The 22,327-nt window shown below is 38.0% G+C and overlaps 1 protein-coding gene across 1 annotated transcript in view; it reads left to right on the top strand.

The window, feature by feature from the left end:
* Window positions 1-20,307: 20,307 nt before the first annotated feature.
* ELOVL4 (ELOVL fatty acid elongase 4) overlaps window positions 20,308-22,327 on the top strand; it is a 33,450-nt gene continuing 31,430 nt past the window's right edge. Inside the window, exon 1 of the mRNA XM_066253976.1 lies at window positions 20,308-20,795. Within this exon, the coding sequence (XP_066110073.1) occupies window positions 20,696-20,795 (100 nt within the window). The 5' untranslated portion in view covers window positions 20,308-20,695. The remainder of the gene's footprint in view (window positions 20,796-22,327) is intronic.

The following is a 22,327-nucleotide window of genomic DNA, read 5'->3' as shown; positions in this document are numbered from 1 at the left end:
AGTGGTAGAGCATTGACCTGGCATGTATATGTCCCAAGTTCAATTCCTGGTCGGGCACACAGGAGAAGCAACTATCTGCTTCTCCACCTCTCCCACTCACCTTCTCTTTCTCTTCCCTTCCGCAGCCATGGTTCAATTGGTTCAAGTGCATTGGCCCCGGCACTGAAGATGGTTTTTTGGAGCCTCCACTTCAGGTGCTAAAATAGCTTGATTGCGAACATGGCCCCAGACGGGCAGAGCATGGGCCCCACATGGGGGTTGCCAGGTGGATCTTGTCAGGGCGCATGAGGGAATCTGTTGCTTTATCTCCTCTCCTCTCACTTGAAAAAGAAGAAAATAATAATAATAATATATTTTAAGAAAGACAATGACCATAAGCAAATATATACTGTTTTGCAAAGTTGATATGTTTCAAATTGTCAGAAAGATATTATTTGCAGTTACAATGGTGGAATCTCCTACATATAAAGTTTATGTTTTATCTAATAAAAATATTGGTCATAAGTCCTGTTCGTTTAACTTTTGTAGAAGTCATCAAACCTTAAATTTGAAATAAATTATTTTTTGGTTAAAAACAAGAAACACGTATAACCATCTTTGTATATGTTTTTAAGTACTGGCTTTCACTGCTCTGAGTTTTAAAAATATTAAAATACTCTGCAATTTAAAAACTACTATTAGCATAAATCAATAGTTTTTAAACTTTTTTTAATAGACCACAATTTTGGTTTAACATGATTCATTTAATCATTCTCACTCTCCACATATTCTGAGAATTAAAAAATTTTAATACATACTATTATGTTCATTATTTTAGAATATAGAATTCAACAGTGTTTTTTAGTTAATTAGGAATATTTTAAGGGACTGCTTGCAGACCAAATTCACTTCAGCTACAGCCCCAGCAGCTTACCTCTGGGAAACTCTATGGCTCGCACCTGCTCCAGCTTCAGCTCCAGGTCCCAGTGTAGTTTGCCACTGGGACTATCTGAGGTTTGAGCCCACTCCAGCTACAGCTCCGGGCTCTGGTAAACCTTGGCTCCTCTTGGCCCAGACCTCCCTGTGGCCCACACACAGTTCAGCTGGCTTGCCAAAATCACTCAGCATACACAGTCTACAAAGGAGTACCTTCTACATGAGGTTACTCCTTCAAGACCAAGCGAGGTCGCTGTTTTGCCTTAGTCACAAAAACAGACATAAGAGAGACAGCCAAAATAACAGACAGAAATATATGTTCTAAACCAAAGACCAGTACAAAATCCTGGAAAAAGAACTAATGAAATAGAGGCAAACAATCTATCAGATAAAGAATTCAAAACATGGGTGATGAAGGTTGCTCAATGCTCTCAGTGACAACTTCATAAAAATGGAGATAAGAAACATAATATAACCACTCAGAAATGAAGGATACAATACCTGAAATGAATATATTGGATGGGATCAGCAGCAAATTAGATGAAGCAGAGGATACAATCAGCAATTTGGAAGACAAAGTAGCAGAAAACATCTAACTGGAATGCAAAAAGAAAAAGGAATACAAAAAAATTAGAATAATTTAAAGACTTCTAGAACAACATCAAGAGCAACAATATTTGAATCATGGGGATTCCAGAAGAGAAGAAGAGAGAGAGAAAGAAATAGAAAACTTATTTTAAAAAATAATGACTGAGGCCTGACCTGTGGTGGCTCAGTGGCTAAAGCGTCAACCTGGAATGCTGAGGTCGCAGGTTCAAAACCCTGGGCTTGCCTGGTCAAGGCACATATGAGAGTTGATGCTTCCTGCTCCTCCCCCTGTTCTATCTCTTTCCTCTCTCTCCTCTCCTCTCTCTAAAAGTGAATAAAATATAATAATAATAATAATAATAATAATGGTTGAAAAGTTCCCCAACCTGGTAAAGAAACAGCATCCAGGTCCAGGAAGTGCAGAAAATCCCAAACAAGATGAACTTAAAGAGGTCCACAGCAAGATAAATCATAATTAAAATGCCAAAAGTTAAATCAACAAGGATTTTTTTCACTTCAAGGTTAAAAACAAACAGAAACAAATTAACTTAATATTATACAGACTATTATAATATATGTTTGTTTTATATATTAGTTAAGAATACTTTCATTAACCTGTTGTTTCATATAAGTAACTCAGTTGACCTACAAATGGGAAGGAGAACAAGGAGAGGGAAGTAATCGTCTGGTCCCTGGGTTCATGCATGTGTCTACATTCTATGAGTCTACAGGCTTGGGGCTGGGCTTGGCTGAGAGGTTGAGATGGCTGACCTCTCTTTCCATGTGGCCCTTCATCTCCAAGGAAGCTAACTGCGCTTGTTCATGGAATCATAACAGAGGTCTAAGAATTTGATGAATGGCAAGGCCTGGTCTAAGAGCACGAGTGCATGGATATGGTAAGCACGCTGTGGTGAGTTGGAATGTAAATGCTCCATTAAGTGTTGCTAATCTTTGATTTTTTTTTTCCTAAGTAGCCAAATATCTAGCTACAAAGATATGGATTCTTTTAATGATTATTATTAGTATTCTGACTTGGTGGTAACAGATATTTGTGGCGGTTCAGTAAATTAAACATTTTAGTGATCTAAAGCTGCAATGTACAATCCCTTATCAAGGATCTGTTTGTATCGTGTTGGCTGATGTCTTATTGGCTAAAGCAGATACATGGCTAAGTCCAGAGTCAGTACGAAAGGGGAGCCACAGGGCATGGATACCAGGAGAAATGATTCATGGAGTGTTAATGTGACAATATGCCACAAGATCATTGAAAATTCTAATATGTAACTATTTTAAATAATTATTAAAATGGGAGTGTATTTTGTCAAAGATCATCAAAATCATGCATGGATTTTATTTTACATATTTGGTGTTTGCATTAAATATATTATTTCCATTTATTATCAATATTATTTTATGCTTCATTGAATTCATAGATTTTTAAAAAAAACAGCATTGCTTCTTTTTCTGACATTACTGTTTCTGGATTTTATTAAATGTTAGCTATTAATTTAACAATGTAATCATAGCAATTATATGGTGAGTCAAATGTCTTAGGACTTTTAAATTTTTCTTTAGTAAATAAAGTTAAGCATGTCAAGGGATCAGGGGGAGATTAATAGCTTGTAATTATTTTTATTGATGAAGTCTTAATTTTAAAATACTATGTCCTAAAACAAAAACAAAAAAAACTCTAACTGCATATTCCACACAAAACACAGCAATAGGAAAAATTAAGCTTGAGAGCTATCAGCTTGCAACTCTGGCTCAAAATAAAAGTAAATTCTAAAATTAATAATTTAACATAAGAAGCATAATTTTTGCTCCATGCTAAGTGGTCCAGATAGGTCTTAAGAGAGTTAGAATGTGAATGTTTTCCACCATCTGCCATTTTCAAAATGAAATCCTCAATCTAATTCAGAAAAAAACAGCCATATAGCACTGTTACAGTAATATATAAAACATATTCACTAATGATAAGTGTAAAATCAGTTTAATTTAGTTTTATAGTTGAAAACTTGAATGCAAGTCTTTTAGCCAGGATGATCTTAATTTAATGCTAATTGATAAAATTTGGCTAAATCAGGTCTGTTTTATGATTACCAGTAATCATTTTTTTTTTTTTTTTGTATTTTTCTGAAGCTGGAAACCGGGAGGCAGTCAGACAGACTCCCGCATGTGCCCGACCGGGATCCACCCGGCATGCCCACCAGGGGGCGATGCTCTGCCCATCTTAGGGCGTAGCTCTGCCACAATCAGAGCCCTTCTAGCACCTGAGGCAGAAGCCACAGAGCCATCCTCAGCGCCCGGGCAAACTCTGCTCCAGTGGAGCCCTGGCTGCGGGAGGAAGGAAAGGGGGAGGGGTGGAAAAGCAGATGGGCGCTTCTCTTGTGTGCCCTGGCCAGGAATCGAACCCGGAACTCCTGCACGCCAGGCCGACGCTCTACCACTGAGCCAACCGGCCAGGGCTAAAAATCATGGCTTTTTAACTCATCATTTCTTTTACATTTATTGGTGAGTACACATTAGTGAAAGTTGTGAAAATTCTGTTTTGCTACCTCTGATGTAAGTTACTTCCATTCGTATCTTCTCAGTATATAATCATTTAAAGTCTGTGCTATAGGAAGCACTAAGTTGGAAATATCAAAATACTGGCTATGGTGGCATTAGCTGCTTCTTTTCTTACTTGCAGTTTTATAGGATACATGCCATTCTGCTGCATGAAACTGAGAAGAGATGTTTTAACAGCCATATTCCATCAGGGCACATAAAAGATATTTCAGAATTTATACATTTCAAGCAATCATTGAACAACTAGTTCTAGTTGTTTTGTAGTCATAATGTTTTATTTTTTTATTTTTTACCTACTTATTCTTTTTGACTTTGTTCTTAGTCCTCTTTACTTTTTAGCTCCCACTTCCCTACACAGAAGAAATGTCTGCTCATTTACATCTGTAGTGCTATAAAATTCTAAATAAAATTCTGTTTCAATTATAATGAATAGAGATTTTTATCAATTTTCATCACACACTATAATCTACGATTTCTTAGTCAGTAAATTAGTAAAGCCCAGGGCATTGTAGATAACAACCTTCATGGTGCTTTGGCACATTTATTTTTGCCAAGTGATTATCAGGAAAGCAGTAATTGGTAATTGGACAAGAGATCATATCCTGATGTGCATATGTGTATGTAGGTGCCTGGAGGTTATACCCACCCCCACCCTCAATCCTGCCAAGTTAACAGAACTGAAAGAGATTGTGACACATGCTTTAGTCTATATTTTCTAGATAAACCTACTATATCTGCTTATCCATCCATCCATTTATCCATCTACCCAACATTTGCTCTCTATATGGGACATCTACTCATTTCCAGGCACTGTTCTTAGCACCACGGATACAAAGATGAATAAGGTACAGTTCCTACCCTTAATAACTTTTATTACTGTTTAGGAACAAATCTTCCTCTAAGTCCATTTCTCTCTCAGTTATTACTTCCAACATGTAAGCACCTGTGTGCATTTTTCTTTTCAGTGTCGGTTCAGATCAAAGCTCCTTTTGAGGACGGTTATCCACATCTGTCACTTCTGAGAAGCTGACAACTGCTGTGCAACACCTCTCAAGGGCTCCTTCTAATCCCCCTGGTTAGAGGAACTAGATATTTCCCTCATCTGCTATGACAGGATTGACTGGAAAACATGATACACAGAGAAAAGGGAGAAGTACTTGTCATGAGGGGACAGATAAAAATTCTGAAAATAATTTATATTCTGCTTTCCCAGTATAATGTTAATGCAACATCTAATAGAAGATTACAGAACATAGCTCATTATTCTTTTTAAGAACAATAAAAACACTTTAAAATTTTAAGTTATCTAAATTACATTTACAGTAGCTAAATCTGTACAACCCTTTTCAATTATCTTGGTATTAAGGGAGGATTTTTTTTTCAACATGAAAATTAACTATAGACTGCCTAGAGTGCTATAATTTTTCCCCATGGAATAAAATAGTTAGCAATGTTTACTTCCTTTTTGTACATGCAAAGTAGCTCTTAGATCATTATATACAATTACTTAATTCAATTATTAATGATGAGAGATATATCACAATATCTTTTAAAAAATATTTTCAATTTATAATTGAACTTACCCTCTTTGAAATAAATATATTGGTAATGAACAATTTCAGTGGTAAAATGCCATGCTTTTAAATATACTTCAATATCCATTGTCTTTTCTGACCCACACAACAATTATATGAAGTAGTTAGAGAATGCATTATCTTCATGTATCAGATGAGGAGGGCCATTAAGACACTAGTGACTTGCCAGTGCCTATACCTGTTAGAGCCAGAGATAAAAATAGAAATGAGACTTCCCACTCCTGGTCTGGGATGCTTTCCATTATAACATACTGTCTTTCTAGTTGCTCTTAGAATCTGTGATTTGTTGCAGACATAATGCCAAAGGAAAATCCTATCAATAAAATAAACAACCTGATAATTAGACTCCAGTAAAATGTGCTCAAAGTATGTTTCTTTCTTTTAATCTTATCCTTATTTATCCCAGATCATTAAAAAATACATACATACATATATACATACATATACCATAAATTTACCAAGTGTGAAATTATTTCACAATTTTGTGAATTTTATACTCAACACTAATTCATGTCATCTTTTATTTAGAAATCTTTTGTATTATTGTAGACCAAGATTTTACTAGTAATTTAAGAAATGCTGTTGGATCTGGCCTTGGCCAGTTAGCTCAGTCACTGAAGAGCATTGTTCAGAAACAACAACGTTGCGGATTCGATCCCAGCACACATGGGAAGCAACCAAAGAATGCAAGACCGAGAGGAACAACACATGAATGCTCCCCTTCCCTCTCCCCTGTCTCTCCCGTCCTCTCTCATCTCTCTAAAAAAATCAATGAAAAGTAAGCTCTGGCCGGATAGCTTGGTTGGTTGGAATGTCATCCTGGAACATGAAGGTTGGATTCGCTGGTCAGGGCACTACAGAAGCAGCTTGAAGTTCTTGTCTTTCTTTCTCTCCCTATCTCTATCGTGTGTGTTTGTGTGTGTGTGTGTGTGTGTGTGTGTGTGTGTGTGACAGAGACAGAGTCAGAGAGAGGGATAGATAGGGACAGACAGACAGGAAGGGAGAGAGATGAGAAGCATCAATTCTTCGTTGCACCACCTTAGGTGTTCATTGATTGCTTTCTCATATGTGCCCTGACCATGGGGCTACAGCAGACTGAGTGACCCCTTGCTCAAGCCAGCAACCTTGGGCTCAAGCTGTGAGCTTTGCTCAAACCAGATTAGCCCGCACTCAAGCTGGCAACCTCGGGGTCTCAAACCTGGGTACATGGCATCCCAGTTCAACTCTCTACCCACTGTGCCAATGCCTGGTCAGGCTCCCTGTCTCTATCTTAAAAAGAAAAAAAGAATGTTGCTGGATGTAATTCATTTTTGCAATTAAACACTGGGAGTTTGCTGATCAATTAAGTTAGCTGGCCATATTACTTATAGAATTGATTTAGTTTCTCAGTAAAATTATCTTAGCAGGGCAGAAGGGCATAATATTTCTTTCACTTTCTACTTTGACTTTATAAGCAGGGAGAATTTTATGATCATGTAGGTCTTATTCACTGCCAAATCCCTGCAATTTAACTCTATATGCATTCTAGCCAGGATAACTCTTTCCAATTAACAAAGAAATTTTTCACCAAAGAATGCCTGTTGGCTCCAGATATAAAATTAACTGAAGTCAATTATTAAAAAAAAAAAAAGTTATAAAAGGCAGCTGTGTGGTGGGGAAATCATTCCTGATTTGATTTTCAAACAGTGATGGGGCTGTGTCTGACATACATGGGCCAAAGTTAGGCGATCCTCCTCTTTCCATCGCACTCATTATAATTTTGTCGTAATTTGTCAGCCGTGTTGTTGTTAAGGTTTATATCACCATTATTACTGTATTATTGGGTGCCAGAGGTTGAGGCAGTGAGATTAACTCATTTTCCAGAGTTATGTAGTAAGGAGACATTTGTCATCAATCACCAAACATGATTACACTCATCTTTTTTACTTATCTCTCTACTACTCTATCAATTCTTTGAGAATTATCTCTAAGAGTCAGCTTTGAATAGGAATAAGAATAGCAGCAATCAGCATGTGTTGAGTATTCACACTAGTTCATATGCTGACTTCATTTATGTTTCACAATGTGTTTATGCTGTAGATACTATACCTATTTGACTGTAAGATACATAGTAGTTAAGATCTATTCCTACTATTGAAATTACTGTAAAAGGTTATTACAATTTTTTCACATTTATTTTTTAGAACAGTATGAACTTAAATAAAAGAGAACACAGAGTTCCCATTCACTCAACACTCAGAAAGAAGTATATGTGCAAGCCCTTAATTAAGGAGTGGGCTCCATAATTATTTGGAATTCTTCTGCAAGGGATACTTATCTCTTCTTCCCCATTTATTACTTTAGTCAACTATTTATTTATATAGTATGAATTGATGGGTATTAATTCTACACTTTTGGTTACAATATAAAACTACTTAATTTTTTTGTTCAAAGTATTTCAGCTTTGGGCATTGGACGCTATTCTAGTTAGTTGTCTGCTGTGTCCCCTTACCATACCCACACCAATTTGGTTCTTTTCCCTTTACTTTCTGGTACTAAAAGATGTTCTGGAATCATCTTATATATTTCCTGCACCAGTCCTAGAGCCAGCCAATTTTCCCAACGATCCCTGGTTACTTCATTTAGAGAGTAGTATTAAAACCCAAAATCTAGGTTATGCTCATTGCTTGAGGGGTGTCAATGATTCTAAGCCCTCTCACCTGACAGAGTAAGGATATATTTGTGCATATATTGATCTGTATACACATATCTATAAATATATCAATATGTAATGATCTATATCTATATTAAGCTAAACATGAGTTTATAATGGTGTCTCTAACTCTAATCTGTTACAGTATACTTCCACTCCAACAGTGAGAAACCTGGCTCACTATCCATTTACCTAATTGTTCAATTTCAGTATACACCTATAACAATATCAGAATTGTTGACTTGTACCCCCATGGAAAGCAACTTTATCAATTAGAATACATTGCCTATGTGCAGTTCCTTTGCCTTTAATTTTACAGGGTTTACTCATTTCCAAATTTACTTAGGTCAGCAACTTTTACTCTGGCCCTGTTCAGTGAAGTCATTGCACCTAGTATCACAATTAGATTCTTTTGTAATAGTCTATTCTATCCTAGGATTCTCCACCCTCAAAAATGATTTAAATATTTTTTTCATTTGTTAAGGCTCACTCTCCGCTGTAAAGTTCTATGGGTTGTGAGAAATGCATGGTGTTATTTCTGTATAGGTTTTTTTTTTTTACACAATTTTTACAGAACTATTTGTTGAAAGGACTACTCATTTTCTATTGCCTTTATTTCTTTGTCATAGAGCATTTCACTACATATGTATTTCTGGGCTCTATTTTTTTCCTGTTGTTCTATATGTCTATTCATTACCCAATACCACACTGTCTTTTGAATTCATAAAAACTGTAGATTTAGTTTGTTAATATTTACATAGCATGCTAGGGTATTAATTGATATTATATCAAATGTATTAATCAGGTTAGGAAGAATAGACATCTTAATATTTAGTCTTCCAATCTATGAACATGAATTATCATTTTTCTCCAATCATTCATATCTTTTTTGATGTATTCTATTAGGGTTTTGTAGTTTCCATATATAGATCTTGTTTATAATTTAGATTATAATATAGCTAAGTTAGATATATACCAAAATATTTAATTTGCTTTGATGCCATTGTAAATGATACTGTGTTTTATATTTCAAATTCTAATTGTTCATTACTGGCAACTCAATTGACTCTTGTATATTACCACTTTTTCCTGTGAAATTTTTATATCACTATCAGTTCCTTTTTTGTCTTCTTGCACTGGAAAGGACTTCGAGTAAAATGTGAAATAGGAGTGGTGAAAAAGAATATCCTTGTCTCATTTACCATTTTAGGGAGAAAGTGTCCAGTTTCTCATCTTTATGCATTCTGTTAGCTGTAGGTTGTTTGTAGAGATTCTTTAATGGATTGAGGAAATTCCCTTTATCCCTTGTTTGCTGAGAGTTTTTATGATGGAGAAAAGTGGGATTTGTCAAATGCCTTTTCTGTATCAGTTGATAAAACCAATATGATTTTCCCTTTTTGCTTATTCATGTGATAGATTATACTGATTTTTGAACATTGAATGAGGTTTACATAAATGGGATAAATCTCATTTGGTCATAGTGTCTGGTTACTTTTATATACTGTTGAATTCAATTTGGTGATAGTTTGTTGAAAATTTCTACATCTATGTTTATGAGAGGTTTTGGTCTGTTGTTTTTTTGTTGTTATAAAGCCCTTATCTGGTTTTGGTATTAGGGTAATGGTGGCCTCATAGAATGAGTTAGAAAGTTTTCCCTCTGGTTCCACTTTCTGGAAGAGACTGCAGAGAATTGGTGTCATTTCCTCCTTATATGTTTGATATAATTTACCAATTAAACCATCTAGGACTGGATTCTTTCTCTTTTGGAAGGTTATGAATTAGTGATTCAATTTCTTTAATAGGTATAGCTCTATTCAGATTTTCTATTTCACCTTGTAGGAATTTTGAGGGTTGGGCCTATAAGAAATTGGTCTATTTCATCTGAGTTATCAAATTTGTAGAAATAGACTTGTTCAGAGTTTTTATTTATTATCCTTTTAGTGGTCATGAACTAGTTGTGATGACCATTCTTTCATTTCTGATGTTAATAATTTCTGTCTTCTTTCTTTTTTTTTATTAGTTGGCTTGGCTAAAGGTTTATTGACTTTTTTAATAGATATTTTCAAAGATATGGCTTTCAGCACTTCTCAGCCTTTTAGCTAAGATCAAGTACAGTATCAAAGATGTAGCTTTTAGTTTTGTTGATTTTCTATTGTTTTCAATTTCAATGATTTCTGCTCTAATTTTTGTTTATTTTCTTCTGCTTGTTTTAGACTTATATTGCTCTTCTAGCTCTAGTTTCCTAAGGTAGGATGCTTTTTCTGCATCCTACAAATTATGATGTTATATTTTCATTTCTATCTACTTTAAATTATTTTGAAATTTCTCTTGAGACCTCTTCTTAGACCAAACTTATTTAGAAATATGTGGCTCAATCTCCAAATATTTGAGGTTTTTCCAGTTATCTTTCTGTTATTGATTTTTTGTTTAATTGTATTGTGGTCTGAGGACATACTTTGCATGCTTTCTATTCTTTTAAATTTGTTAAGATGTATTTATGACCCAGAATGTGATCCATTTTCATAAATGCTCTATATGATCTTGGGAAGAATTGTGTATTATACTGTTGTTGGATGGAGAATTTTATGTCAGATCATGTGATCCGTTTTGATAAATGCTCTATATGATCTTGGGAAGAATTGTGTATTATACTGTTGTTGGATGGAGAATTTTATGTCAGATCAGGTTGACTGATAGTATTAAGTCAAATATATATATATATATATATATATATATATATATATATATAATTTTCTGAAGTTGGAAACAGGGAGGCAGTCAGACAGACTCCCGCATGCACCCAACTGGGATCCACCCGGCGTGCCCACCAGGGGGTGATGCTCTGCCCATCTGGGGCGTCGCTCTGTTGCAACCAGAGCCATTCTAGCGCCTGAGGCAGAGGCCACAGAGCCATCCTCAGTTCCCCCGGCCAACTTTGCTCCAATGGAGCCTTGGCTGCGGGAAGGGAAGAGAGAGACAGAGAGGAAGGAGAGGGGGAGGGGTGGAGAAGCAGATGGGTGTTTCTCCTGTGTGCCCTGGCCAGGAATTGAACCCGGGACTCCTGCACACCAGGCTGACGCTCTACCACTGAGCCAACCGGCCAGGGCCAAGTCAACTATATTCTTATTGATTTTCTGCAAGATTAGCTTATCAATTACTGAAAAATTGGTGGTGTGAGTCTCCAACTATAATAATGAAGATTTCAATTTCTCTTTGCAGTTCTACTAGTTTTTGCCTTATGCATTTTGACACTCTGTTAGTAGGTGCATGTATGTTAAAAATGCATTATTTTGTTTATGTTTCTGAATTTGATTTGATAAATTTCAAAAGAATTTTTTTATCCATGTTCATGAGGAATGTTGGACTATAATTTATATTTCTTCATAAGTTCTTGTTAAATTTTGATATCAGAGTTATGCTGATAATATTATGAGTTGGGAAGACTTACCTTCCCCTCTATATTCCAAAAAAACATTGTGTAAATTGGTATTAGTTTTTCCTTAAAAGTTTCAAAGAATTTGGTAATGGTGCTCTGTAGGCCTAGAGCTTTTTGTCGGTACATTTTAAAATTATAAACTTTATTTCTTTCACAGTTTAGGGCTATTTGGTTTTATATTTCTTCTTTATTTGGTTTGGTGTTACATCGTCCAAGGAACTAGCACATTTTATCCAATTTTGCAAATCTTCCATCATAAAGTTGCCCATAATTTTACCTCATTATTTTTTTAACATCTGTAGATCCTGTGAGAGTATCTTTCGCTCATTCTCTAATTTTTTGATCAGCTTAGTTCAGGGTTTATCAATTTTCTTAACCATTTCAAATAATTCACTGTTGGTGATACTGATTTTCTCAATTGATTATTTCTATTTCTTTTTATTTCTGCTCTTAACTTTATTATTTTATTCTGTTTTGATTTTAATTTACTTGTCCCCCAAGTTCTTTAAGTTAGGAGCTTAGAACATTGATTGTAAATCTTTCTCATTTTCTAATAAAGGCATTTTAAGTTATATATTTTTCTTGAAAATCTACATTGGCTTCATCCCACACATTCTTAATATGTTGTGTTTTAATTATTATTCAGTTTGGGATATTTTCAAACTTTGACGAATTACTTTTTTTTATTAAATATTTTATTTTATTGATTTTAGAGAGGAGGGAGTGAGAAGTATGGACTCATAGTTGCTTCACTTTGGGGTTTCATTGCTTGCTTGTTGCTTGTCGTATGTGTTTTGACCTGGCAAACTCAGGGTTTCGAGTCAGCGACCTCAGTGTTCCAAGTTGAGGATCTCTATACACTGTGGCACCACAGGCCAGGCTTGACGTCTTCTTCTTCTTCTCCTTCTCCTTCTCCTTCTCCTTCTCCTTCTCCTTCTCCTTCTCCTTCTCCTTCTTCTTCTTTTCTTCTTCTTCTTCTTCTCCTTCTCCTTCTTCTTCTTCTTCTCCTTCTCCTTCTTCTTCCCTCTTCCTCTTCCTCTTCCTCTTCTTTTTCTTTTTTTAGTGAGAAGAGGGGAGGTAGAAATAGAGTCCCACATGTGTCCAGACTGGGATACACCCAGCAAGCCCACTAGAGGGGATGCTCTGCCCATCTGGGGCCTTTGCTCTGTTGCAAACGGAGCCATATTTTAGTGTCTTAGCATGGTGGGGCGGGCAACTAATTGAGCCATGGTTGCAGTAAGAGAGAAGAGAGAGAGAGAGAGAGAAACAAGAGGGAGAGTGATGGAGAAGCAGATGGGCGCTTCTCCTGTGTGCCCTGACCAGTAATCAAACCCGGGACACCATATGCTGGACGGGAGCATGTGTGAAGGTGTTGGAGTTTTCTAAGAAGAATGCAAACTTTATGAGGTTTTAAATCGAGAAGTACAATGATCTGATATGCAATTCATAAAGAGTACTTATACTTCGGTGTGAGAATAAGCTGTAGAAGGCAAGGAGTAGGTGCAGAGAGACCAGTTAAGAGGTAATTGATATGATTAAGGTGAGGAAGAGTGATGGTGAAGGTTATCTTAATGTGTAGACAGTAAAGCTGAGGAAAGTGGAAGAAGTCAAGATATATTTTACATATAGAATCAATAAGAGCTGGTTATGGATTAGATGTATGTGGTAAGGCAAAAATAAAGTGCCAGTGATACTTTGGCATGTATGGAAATCAAGAATATGAAGGAAGAATAGATGTGGTGGAATAGGTTCTAATATGCTGAGATTCAGATATGTCGAAGTGAATGTCCCAGACAAGCTGTTAAATATATGAGCTTGAAAGAAGCATTTAGCCCTGGCCAGTTGACTCAGTAGTAGAGTGTTAGCCCAGCATGTAGATGTCCTGGGTTCAATTCCAGGTTAGGGCACATAGGAGAAGCAAGCATCTGCTTCTCCACACTCTCTTTCCCTTTTTCTCTCTCTCTCTTCCCTTCCCATAGCCATGGCTGGACTGGTTCAAGCACATCAACCCCTAGCACTGAGGCTGGCTCCGTGGAGCCTCCACCTCAGGTGCTAAAAATAGCTCAGTTGTGAGTATGGCCCCAGATTGGCAGAGTATTGGCCCCAGATGTGGGTTGCCCAGTGGATCCCAGTCTGGGTGCATGCAGGAGTCTGTCTCTCTATCGCCCTTCTTCTCACTTGGAAAAGGAGAAGAAGAAGAAGAAAGTAGTATCTAACTGGAGATATATGTTTGGGAGTTACAAACATATGGCAACCAATATTATGAGAATGGATCAAATAATTTAGGCAGGAAGTATAAGAAAAAGAAGCAACTAAAGCAAACAGAAAGAATTTTAACATCAAAGGCCATGAGGAAAATAAGCTGGTGAAAAAAAATGAGAAAGAGTGGCCAGATACCTAATTGATACTATAGAAGCCAATACTTTCTCTTAGCTGTTGCCTTTTAGTTTTGTCTATGGATTCTTCAGGGTTGAGACTGTTTCTCCAGGGTTTGAGGGGAGTCATTCATTTTTGTGTAGTCATTAATTTCATGGTAGTGTCCCACTCCAGAGCTGCTGGGCCCAAAACATTGCATTTTATTACTAGAAAATTACTTTGAATTCATTCACATATAGCCATTTTCCTTAAGGAAGTAACAAAATATCAGACTGGCTGGTGAAATATGACTTCTGGAATCAGCTAAACGCTGGCTTAAAACCTAGAGTAAGGTTTTTATACTAAGTCCTTGAAATATAGCCAGTTTCTTTTTTTATTAATTTATATTTTTAAAATTTTTATTTAGAAAATTAAATTTAACAGGGTGACATTGATCAATAAGGGTACATAGCTTTCAGGTAAACATTTCTATAGCATTTGAACTGTTGACTATGATGCATACCCTTCACCCAAAGTCAAATCATTTTCCATCCACCTTATATTTTTCACTCTTTACATCCTTCCCCTCACCCCTCCCCCATATCCCCTTCTCCCTGGTAACCACTTTACTTTTATCTATGTACAGGAGTCTCAGTTTTATACTCCACCTATTTGTGAAATTATATAATTCTTAGCTTTTTCTGATTTACTTATTTCACTCAGTATATTATTCTCAAGGTCCATCCATGTTGTAAATGTCACTATGTCATCATTTCTTATGGCTGAGTAGTATTCCATAGTATATATGTACCACATCTTCTTTATCCAATCCTATATCGAGGGACACTTTGGTTGTTTCCATGCCTTGGCCACTGTAAATAGTGGAAATACAGCCAGTTTCTTTTTTTTATCATGGTAAATAAATTTCCTCTTGGGCACTTTTTGTCTTCCATTACAATGAAACCAGACTGACCTTTAGTAACGGGAAGATAAGAAGTAGGGTAAAGAAACCTTCTCCTTAACACATTCTATTTATTATGAGATTTCCTGGTCAAGGTTTACATAACTGGTAAAGACAGAGATGTTATAGAATGTAGTAAATGAAGGGACTGGAAACCCAGACAAATATTTAATTAAGAGAGACAGAAATTTTCTTTCTTTTTTTATTTATTTATTCATTTTAGAGAGGAGAGGGAAAGACAGAGAGAGAGAGAGAGAGAGAGGAGAGACAGAGAGAGAAGGGAGGGAGGAGCTGGAAGCATCAACTCCCATAAGTGCCTTGACCAGGCAAGCCCAGGGTTTCGAACCAGCGACCTCAGCATTTCCAGGTCGACGCTTTATCCACTGTGCCACCACAGGTCAGGCCGAGACAGAAGTTTTCTTGGTGTAACCAAGCCAGGAAAAAGTAGCAGGGATACCACAGTTGGGTACTATTCTCATGAGGCACTTGTAGCATGAAATAATATGTTTACATGGCCTTGAAGTATGGCTATGTGAAGAGAGATTAGATCAATCATGTTGACCTATAACAGAGAAAGACTATAGACTGGTTGTACATACTGGATGACTCCAAAATAAGAATATTCACTGCAAAATATTTGAAGTTGAGACTCTTGGGAAGGGAGTAGAATATGTTCCTGGAAGTGTGGATCAGAACTTCCAGGGGTTATAGTTTGAAAAAGATCATGAGACATTCCGATACATAATTTTGGTGGAGGGGTCAGTGAGCCTAATTTATCCAGCCTCCAATATACCCAATTAAAAATTATTATAATAAATCCAGTAAAAGACTTATAACATACATAGAAGACACTGTTAATAACTTTATTACATAGAACCTCATAAATCAATAAGAAAAATAAACACAACTAATAGGGTACAAAGAATACAAATTGACAAGTTTTCAAAAAGAACAACACTAAGATGACAATAAACATGACAAACTGTTAAGCAACAACAAAATATCAATATTTGCCTATGAGATTGGTAATGATTATAAAGCATAATTAAATTCATTAAGGAGAATGGGGTGTGGGAAAATAAGCATGCTATCATAGACTTTAGTGGTATTGGTAATTGCTACATTTCTGGAGTGTAATCAGGTATCATGTATCAAAATTTTCAATACAATTCCCTGATCCAGAAATTTCCCTTGTAGAAATTTATGCTAAGAAAATAATTAGGCAAGTTCACAAAATTCTGTATACGGGAATATTAATAATCAAATCAATATAACAACTCTAATTAGAAATAATATAAATGTCTCTATATATTATAGTGCCTAAATTATGGTATATCCACGTAATGGAATATTAAGTAGTTAGCATTCTTACATTAAAAAGTGCTCCTGGCCCTGGCCAGTTGGCTCAGTAGCTAAAGTATCAGCCCAGCGTGCAGACATCCAGGGTTCAATCCCCAGTCAAGACATACTTGAGAAACAACCATCTGCTTATCTTCCCATCTCTCTCCCCCTTCTCTCTCTCTTTCTCTCTCATAGCCACTGGCTCGATTGGTTTGAGCATCACCCTGGGGCACTGAGGACAGCTTGGTTGATTTGAACATCACCTCAGAAGGAGGTTGTTAGGTGGATCCTGGTCCGGGCATATATGGGAATTTATCTCCTCCCCTCTGACTTAAAAGAAAAAGTGCTCTTAATCTATTGTTAAGTTTTAAAAATCAGACTATAGAATAGCATTATAATAAATAACCATTTGTATAAAGAAAAAGTTTCTATAAGAATGTACAAATCTGGCCTGACCTGTGGTGGCACAGTGGATAAAGCGTCGACCTGGAACACTGAGGTTGCCGGTTCGAAACCCTGCACTTGCCTGGTCAAGGCACATATGGGAGTTGATGCTTCCTGCTCCTCCCCCTTCTCTCTCTCTAAAAATCAATAAATAAAATATTAAAAAAAAAGTAGCTTTAAAAAAAAAAAAAAGAATGTACAAATCTGAAAATATATTTTCTATTAAGAATGAAAGATGAGATTATAGGGGATTTTCATTTCATTGTATTGTTTGTTATTTTTTCAATACTCATGAATTATCAGAAGAATCTTTATCCATTTACTATAATAAAATAATTGTAAACAAGGTAACATCTCTAAAAATTTAAATAAAAGATGGCTTAAGACAAAGATTGTAATTCCAAATTACTTAAGAACCGAAATTATATCATGGATACTACATATTTTTTTAATCTTTGTAAAGTGTGGAAAGAGTGATATGGGGAATAAAGCAAAAAGACTAGAATTAATAGACAACAATTAATATTATCAATAATTTTTTTCTATTTTCTGTATTATGCATTTAGCATATTTTACTTCTGTAAGATTTAGGGTCTTTCCACAGCTCTTTAAAAACTCAGACTACTTCCTTTCACTCTTAGTTCAACAGATTGCTAGGTTCATTTTTCTTTGAAAGCACATGTTGCTGATATTTGTAACACAGAAAGGTGGAAATGCTAGGAAAAAAATAGATAGTTTGATTTATGTTAATTCTGCATGAGAAGTAAGACCTTAAAAATTTTTTTTTTGCTATTTTATTTATTTATTTTTACAGAGAGAGAGAGAGAGAGTCAGAGAGAGGGATAGATAGGGACAGACAGACAGGAACGGAGAGAGATGAGAAGCATCAATCATCACTTTTTCGTTTTGACACCTTAGTTGTTCATTGATTGCTTTCTCATATGTGCCTTGACCGTGGGCCTTCAGCAGACCGAGTAACCCCTTGCTCGAGCCAGCGACCTTGGGTCCAAGCTGGTGAGCTTTGCTCAAACCAGATGAGCCTGTGCTCAAGCTGGCGAACTCGGGGTCTCAAACCTGGGTCTTCTACATCCCAGTCCGACGCTCTATCCACTGCGCCACCGCCTGGTCAGGCTTTTTTGCTATTTTATATAAAATCATTTTATTATGATCATTTCCTCTCCCTTGGTTTTTATAGATAACTGTATCTTATTTATATTCAACCCACAACAAATAATTCTCTTCTCAAAAGTTTGTAGACACTATGGATGCTTGTGTTTGATTTTGTTTGGTCACACTGTCTTGGTTAGATGGCTGTCACTCCAGATGAGTGGACATGCAGGTCTCCTTCCCTTTGCACAAACTAACCAGTAGGCTTCAGTATCTGCAAACCACCTGTGAAATGAGTGCTAGACTGTTGGTCTCCAGGCTGGGTAATAGGGCTCCAAAGCAGGTAAATTCTAGGGCTTTAGTTCTTAGGTTATGTTTGTATGTCCTATAAATGCTAATAAACATACTTTTCTCTCCCAGGTAGAATGTGGAGATGTGTTTGCCACTTCTGACTTATGTTTGTTGTCACTTCTTTCCGAGGATTTTCTTCTATGTGACAGGTGTCCCTAGTGAATAGTGGGACTTAAATTGGCCCCCACTATAAAAGAGACTGAGGAAATATATGAATTTGTTTGAAGAATTTTATATTTATTATACAAGATGCTGAAGTTTTGTGTGTGTGAGGGAGGGTGATGGCGGAGATGTGTTTTTCATTGAAAAATCCAGGATTTCACAAAATAGGAGTAGTAATCAATTTTCTACATAAAGTTCAAACTAACCTGAACTTTGCTAGATCATCAAAGAACATGATCATTGTACCTTGTCAAAATGATCTTTATCAATTTTCCATATGTATAGACTTGGCTGGACTTTTTTTATGTAGCTACTAGAATCTGATATACATAACTTGGGGTTGAGAAACCATTACTTCAATCTAAAAAACTTTAACCTGATAAAATATTTAATATATTATATTCTATTTGGTTAATTTCAAGATTAGAATACTTAATGAAAACCATGGTTCTGTAAATGATACAATAAATCAGCTACTTTTAATTACCTCTTCACCACCTAAAGTTCTTGCCACTTGTAAGAGTCCTCATTAGGTTCTGAAAAAAGTTTTTTTTAAAAAAATAAGTATTATTTACAGCACTGAGTTAGGTCCTGAATGAGGAACCAAAATTAATTCTTATCCTCTAGGATGTTTCCAATATAAAATAAAGTAAAATAATATATAACCAGGTCAATTGGAAACTAAATCAAATAAATATAAAAGGAAATATTCACATTATTGTAGAGTGTCAAAGAACAGAAGCAGTCACACACTTGACTCAGTGGCCTTTAAATGGAGCATCCTAAACCAACAATTAGATAAAAGGTTAAGCAAAAAGTAGGTGACATGTTTAAATAACAAGTAGGTGAAAAGATTATTGGTGTATTCTCAAAGATCTTGTTTGATGTCAGATATCAAATTATTAACTATGTGTAGTGTATTTTTGCTACTTTTCAGGGTTAGACTATCTTGTTGCCTCCCACCTTCTTACTATATAAATAATTTTTTTAAATAAAAAAATTACTTTTTCCTCTTTTGCCTATTGTCTCCTGAGCAAGTTATTCTTTTAGAGACACCTCATTTCCTGCAGGTCCAAGCTGACTTCTCTAAACTGTAAGGCAGGCCCCTTTTGGTCCTCCCTCTCCTCTGAACTCCTAATGGCCTAATTTAGCACAGTTTTGATTATCCTATGTATATTAAAAGGCTCTACAGGGCACGTGCCAGCATTTATTCAAATTATATTTGACCCTTGAACAACAAGGGCGTTAGGGGCACCGACCATAGCCCCAAATCCTGGTATTAACTCAAGTCGTCTCTCTGAAAACGAAGATTCTTTATCGTATTTACTAGTTAATTAGACCCCAAAGTCCATTCTCCATCACTGTAGCTTTATGAACTTAGGGGGAGAGCTTGGGCATCTCCCTTGTCACGGTGGAAAGCATGTGTTGACAGGTGAAGGAAACAGAACCTAAGGGAAGTCGAAGTGAATGACAGGTAAGGACCAAAGCACCTTCCCAACCTCATTCTTCTCCACAGAATGCCCATTCTTCCCTGTAGTGTTTCCTAATAGTTATCCGAAGCGGATGCAAGGTCACCCGTGGGAAGGCGGCAAACTCCTCCGCCGGGCCTAACGCCGGGGAGGGAGGCGGGGAAGAAGCACTGGGAGGCTTGCGGGGGAAGATGGCAAGGAGGGGCCCCAGGTGTCCTGCTTCCGCGCGACCCGGGAAGGGGAAAGGGACGAGGGGGCGTGGCGAGGCGGCGCGCGCCTGCGCGGACCCGGCTCCCACCGGCCCCCGACAGCAGCATCCCTTCGCAAGAGTCCCCGCGCGCGGGCGGGAGGAGGGACATGCCGGCCCCTCCGCCCCGCACGCGCCCACGTGACGCCAGCCGAGGAGATTGGAGCGGCGGCGGCCGAAGGCGGCAGACAGGTGCAGCGCTCGGCGCTCGCAGCAGGAGCTCCTCCTCCTCCTCCGCCGGCGATCGAGAGCCCTGACGGCCCCGTCTCCGCCGCCCGCCGGTCCCTGCCGCCTCAGCCGCCGCCGCGGCGCCCCGAGCAGGAGGAGAAGACGCAGCTGGGCCGCCGCCGTTAGAGGGGATCCCCGGCTGCCGCTCGCTCCCTCGGCTGTCGTCTGCGAGGTCCACTCACCCGGGGGTCTCCGCTGCTTCCTCCCGCCGCCGCCGGCTCCCGCTGACCGCCGCGATGGGACTCCTGGACTCGGAGCCGGGCAGCGTCCTGAACGCGGTGTCCACGGCGCTCAACGACACGGTGGAGTTCTACCGCTGGACCTGGTCCATCGCAGGTAAAGCTGCGGCTGCCCCATCCTCGCCCGCCGTGCGGGGGACACCCGCTCCCGGCGCCTGTCGGGGTGCTGGGAACCAGAGGAGGTGCCGGGGCGCGGGCACCGCAGCGGGGCGCTGCTTAATCTGATCCGAACGTTAAGGTCTCCCCCTCCCCCGACGCCCGCACGGTTTTCCTTTGCGCCTCCACCATCTCTCATCAGCTTCTCGGATGCAGGAGCTGACAGACCGGACGGAGCCTGTACTGCTGAGAGCTCGTCGCAGGAACAGCCCTACTCTATATTCCCGCATTTCCAGATCTCATCTTACAGTTCTAAATTATGCACAGGATTGGTTTTAACATTTAGTAATATTCCGTATGGAGAGATGGCCTGGGGTTGGGGGGGGGGTGGTGGCTCCACTGGAAGCTGTCATTTTGCTTCTTCGGCCTCCTGGTGGTTTTGACACAACCTACCAACCTAATATTTTGTCTAGCTCATCCATCTATTGTATAATTTGGAAAGAAAAGTAGAAAGCCATTGTTTGGCTCCTTGAGCTTTGAAGAGTTTTAGGTTCCGAGGCCTTTTCAACAGCAAAAAGGTTTGAAGTGATTGTGTATAATCGCTTTGCGCAGTGCAGTGCAGTCCGGGGGAGGAGGCAGCTAAAACACCGGGAAAGAAATATCTTTAGGAAGGGGGTCTCTACAGCAGCACCTAGAGGTTGTCCTGGAAGCTTTCCCCTGTAGTTGTTTTGGTTTGGTTTGTTTGCCAGGACCGTCAATGGTTGATTTACGGAGCTCTTTTACAGAAGCTCTTGAGATGTTATTTTTACATTTCACCATTTATTTTACCCAGTTGTTTCAATTACTTTTGGTTTTAAGGCATTTAAAAGTTTTTAGATAAAAAATTGGGTTAACAGGATTTTAGAAATGATCTTTTAGCCCCTTTGCAGTGTTTCACTGTATCCCAGCAGGGGAGGAAATGAACATTCCACATTATGACTCTGCCTCCCTAGAAACGAAAACTTATTCCTATAGTTCTTGTGTTTGTTGTTAGAGTAAGTGGGATAGTGGTTATAGCATGAATAAAGTACAGTGCACGGGGTGTGGGGAAAATGAGTTGCTGGAACTATTTTTGGGTGAGACATGATTCTTTGACATTGATGTAGCTTTAACTTCTTTAGAAAAGTGTGCTGTTTTTAGAAGCTCTCAAGTTTGACACTGAGAAGTAAGCTACTATTTAACTAGTCATTGCAATTGAAAATGTTTAAAAGACACTTTTCAATGGCATTTTCCTTTTTAAGTCTTTCCTGTGTACTGTTACACTGAGGTTATGCTGTGCTTACAAAGGCTGGGAAAGATGTATCCTTCCCTTCATCCCTGAAGTGATTTTGGTTACTTTAACATTGCATCAGCGTTTCCTATTACACAATTGTGCAGAGCTGAACATCAGACAAGCTCTTTGGCAGATAATTGCACTTTGCATACTTGAGAGTTCAGACATTGTCAAGGTCCTCCAATCTACATATAGAGAGAGCCACACCTAGGAGTTTTCAT

The sequence above is a fragment of the Saccopteryx bilineata genome, chromosome 1 (genome assembly GCF_036850765.1).
Source record: "Saccopteryx bilineata isolate mSacBil1 chromosome 1, mSacBil1_pri_phased_curated, whole genome shotgun sequence".
In the NCBI taxonomy this organism is placed as follows: Eukaryota; Metazoa; Chordata; class Mammalia; order Chiroptera; family Emballonuridae; genus Saccopteryx; species Saccopteryx bilineata.
Note: the sequence above shows the minus strand (reverse complement) of the source record. Positions and strands in the feature narration are given on the sequence as shown.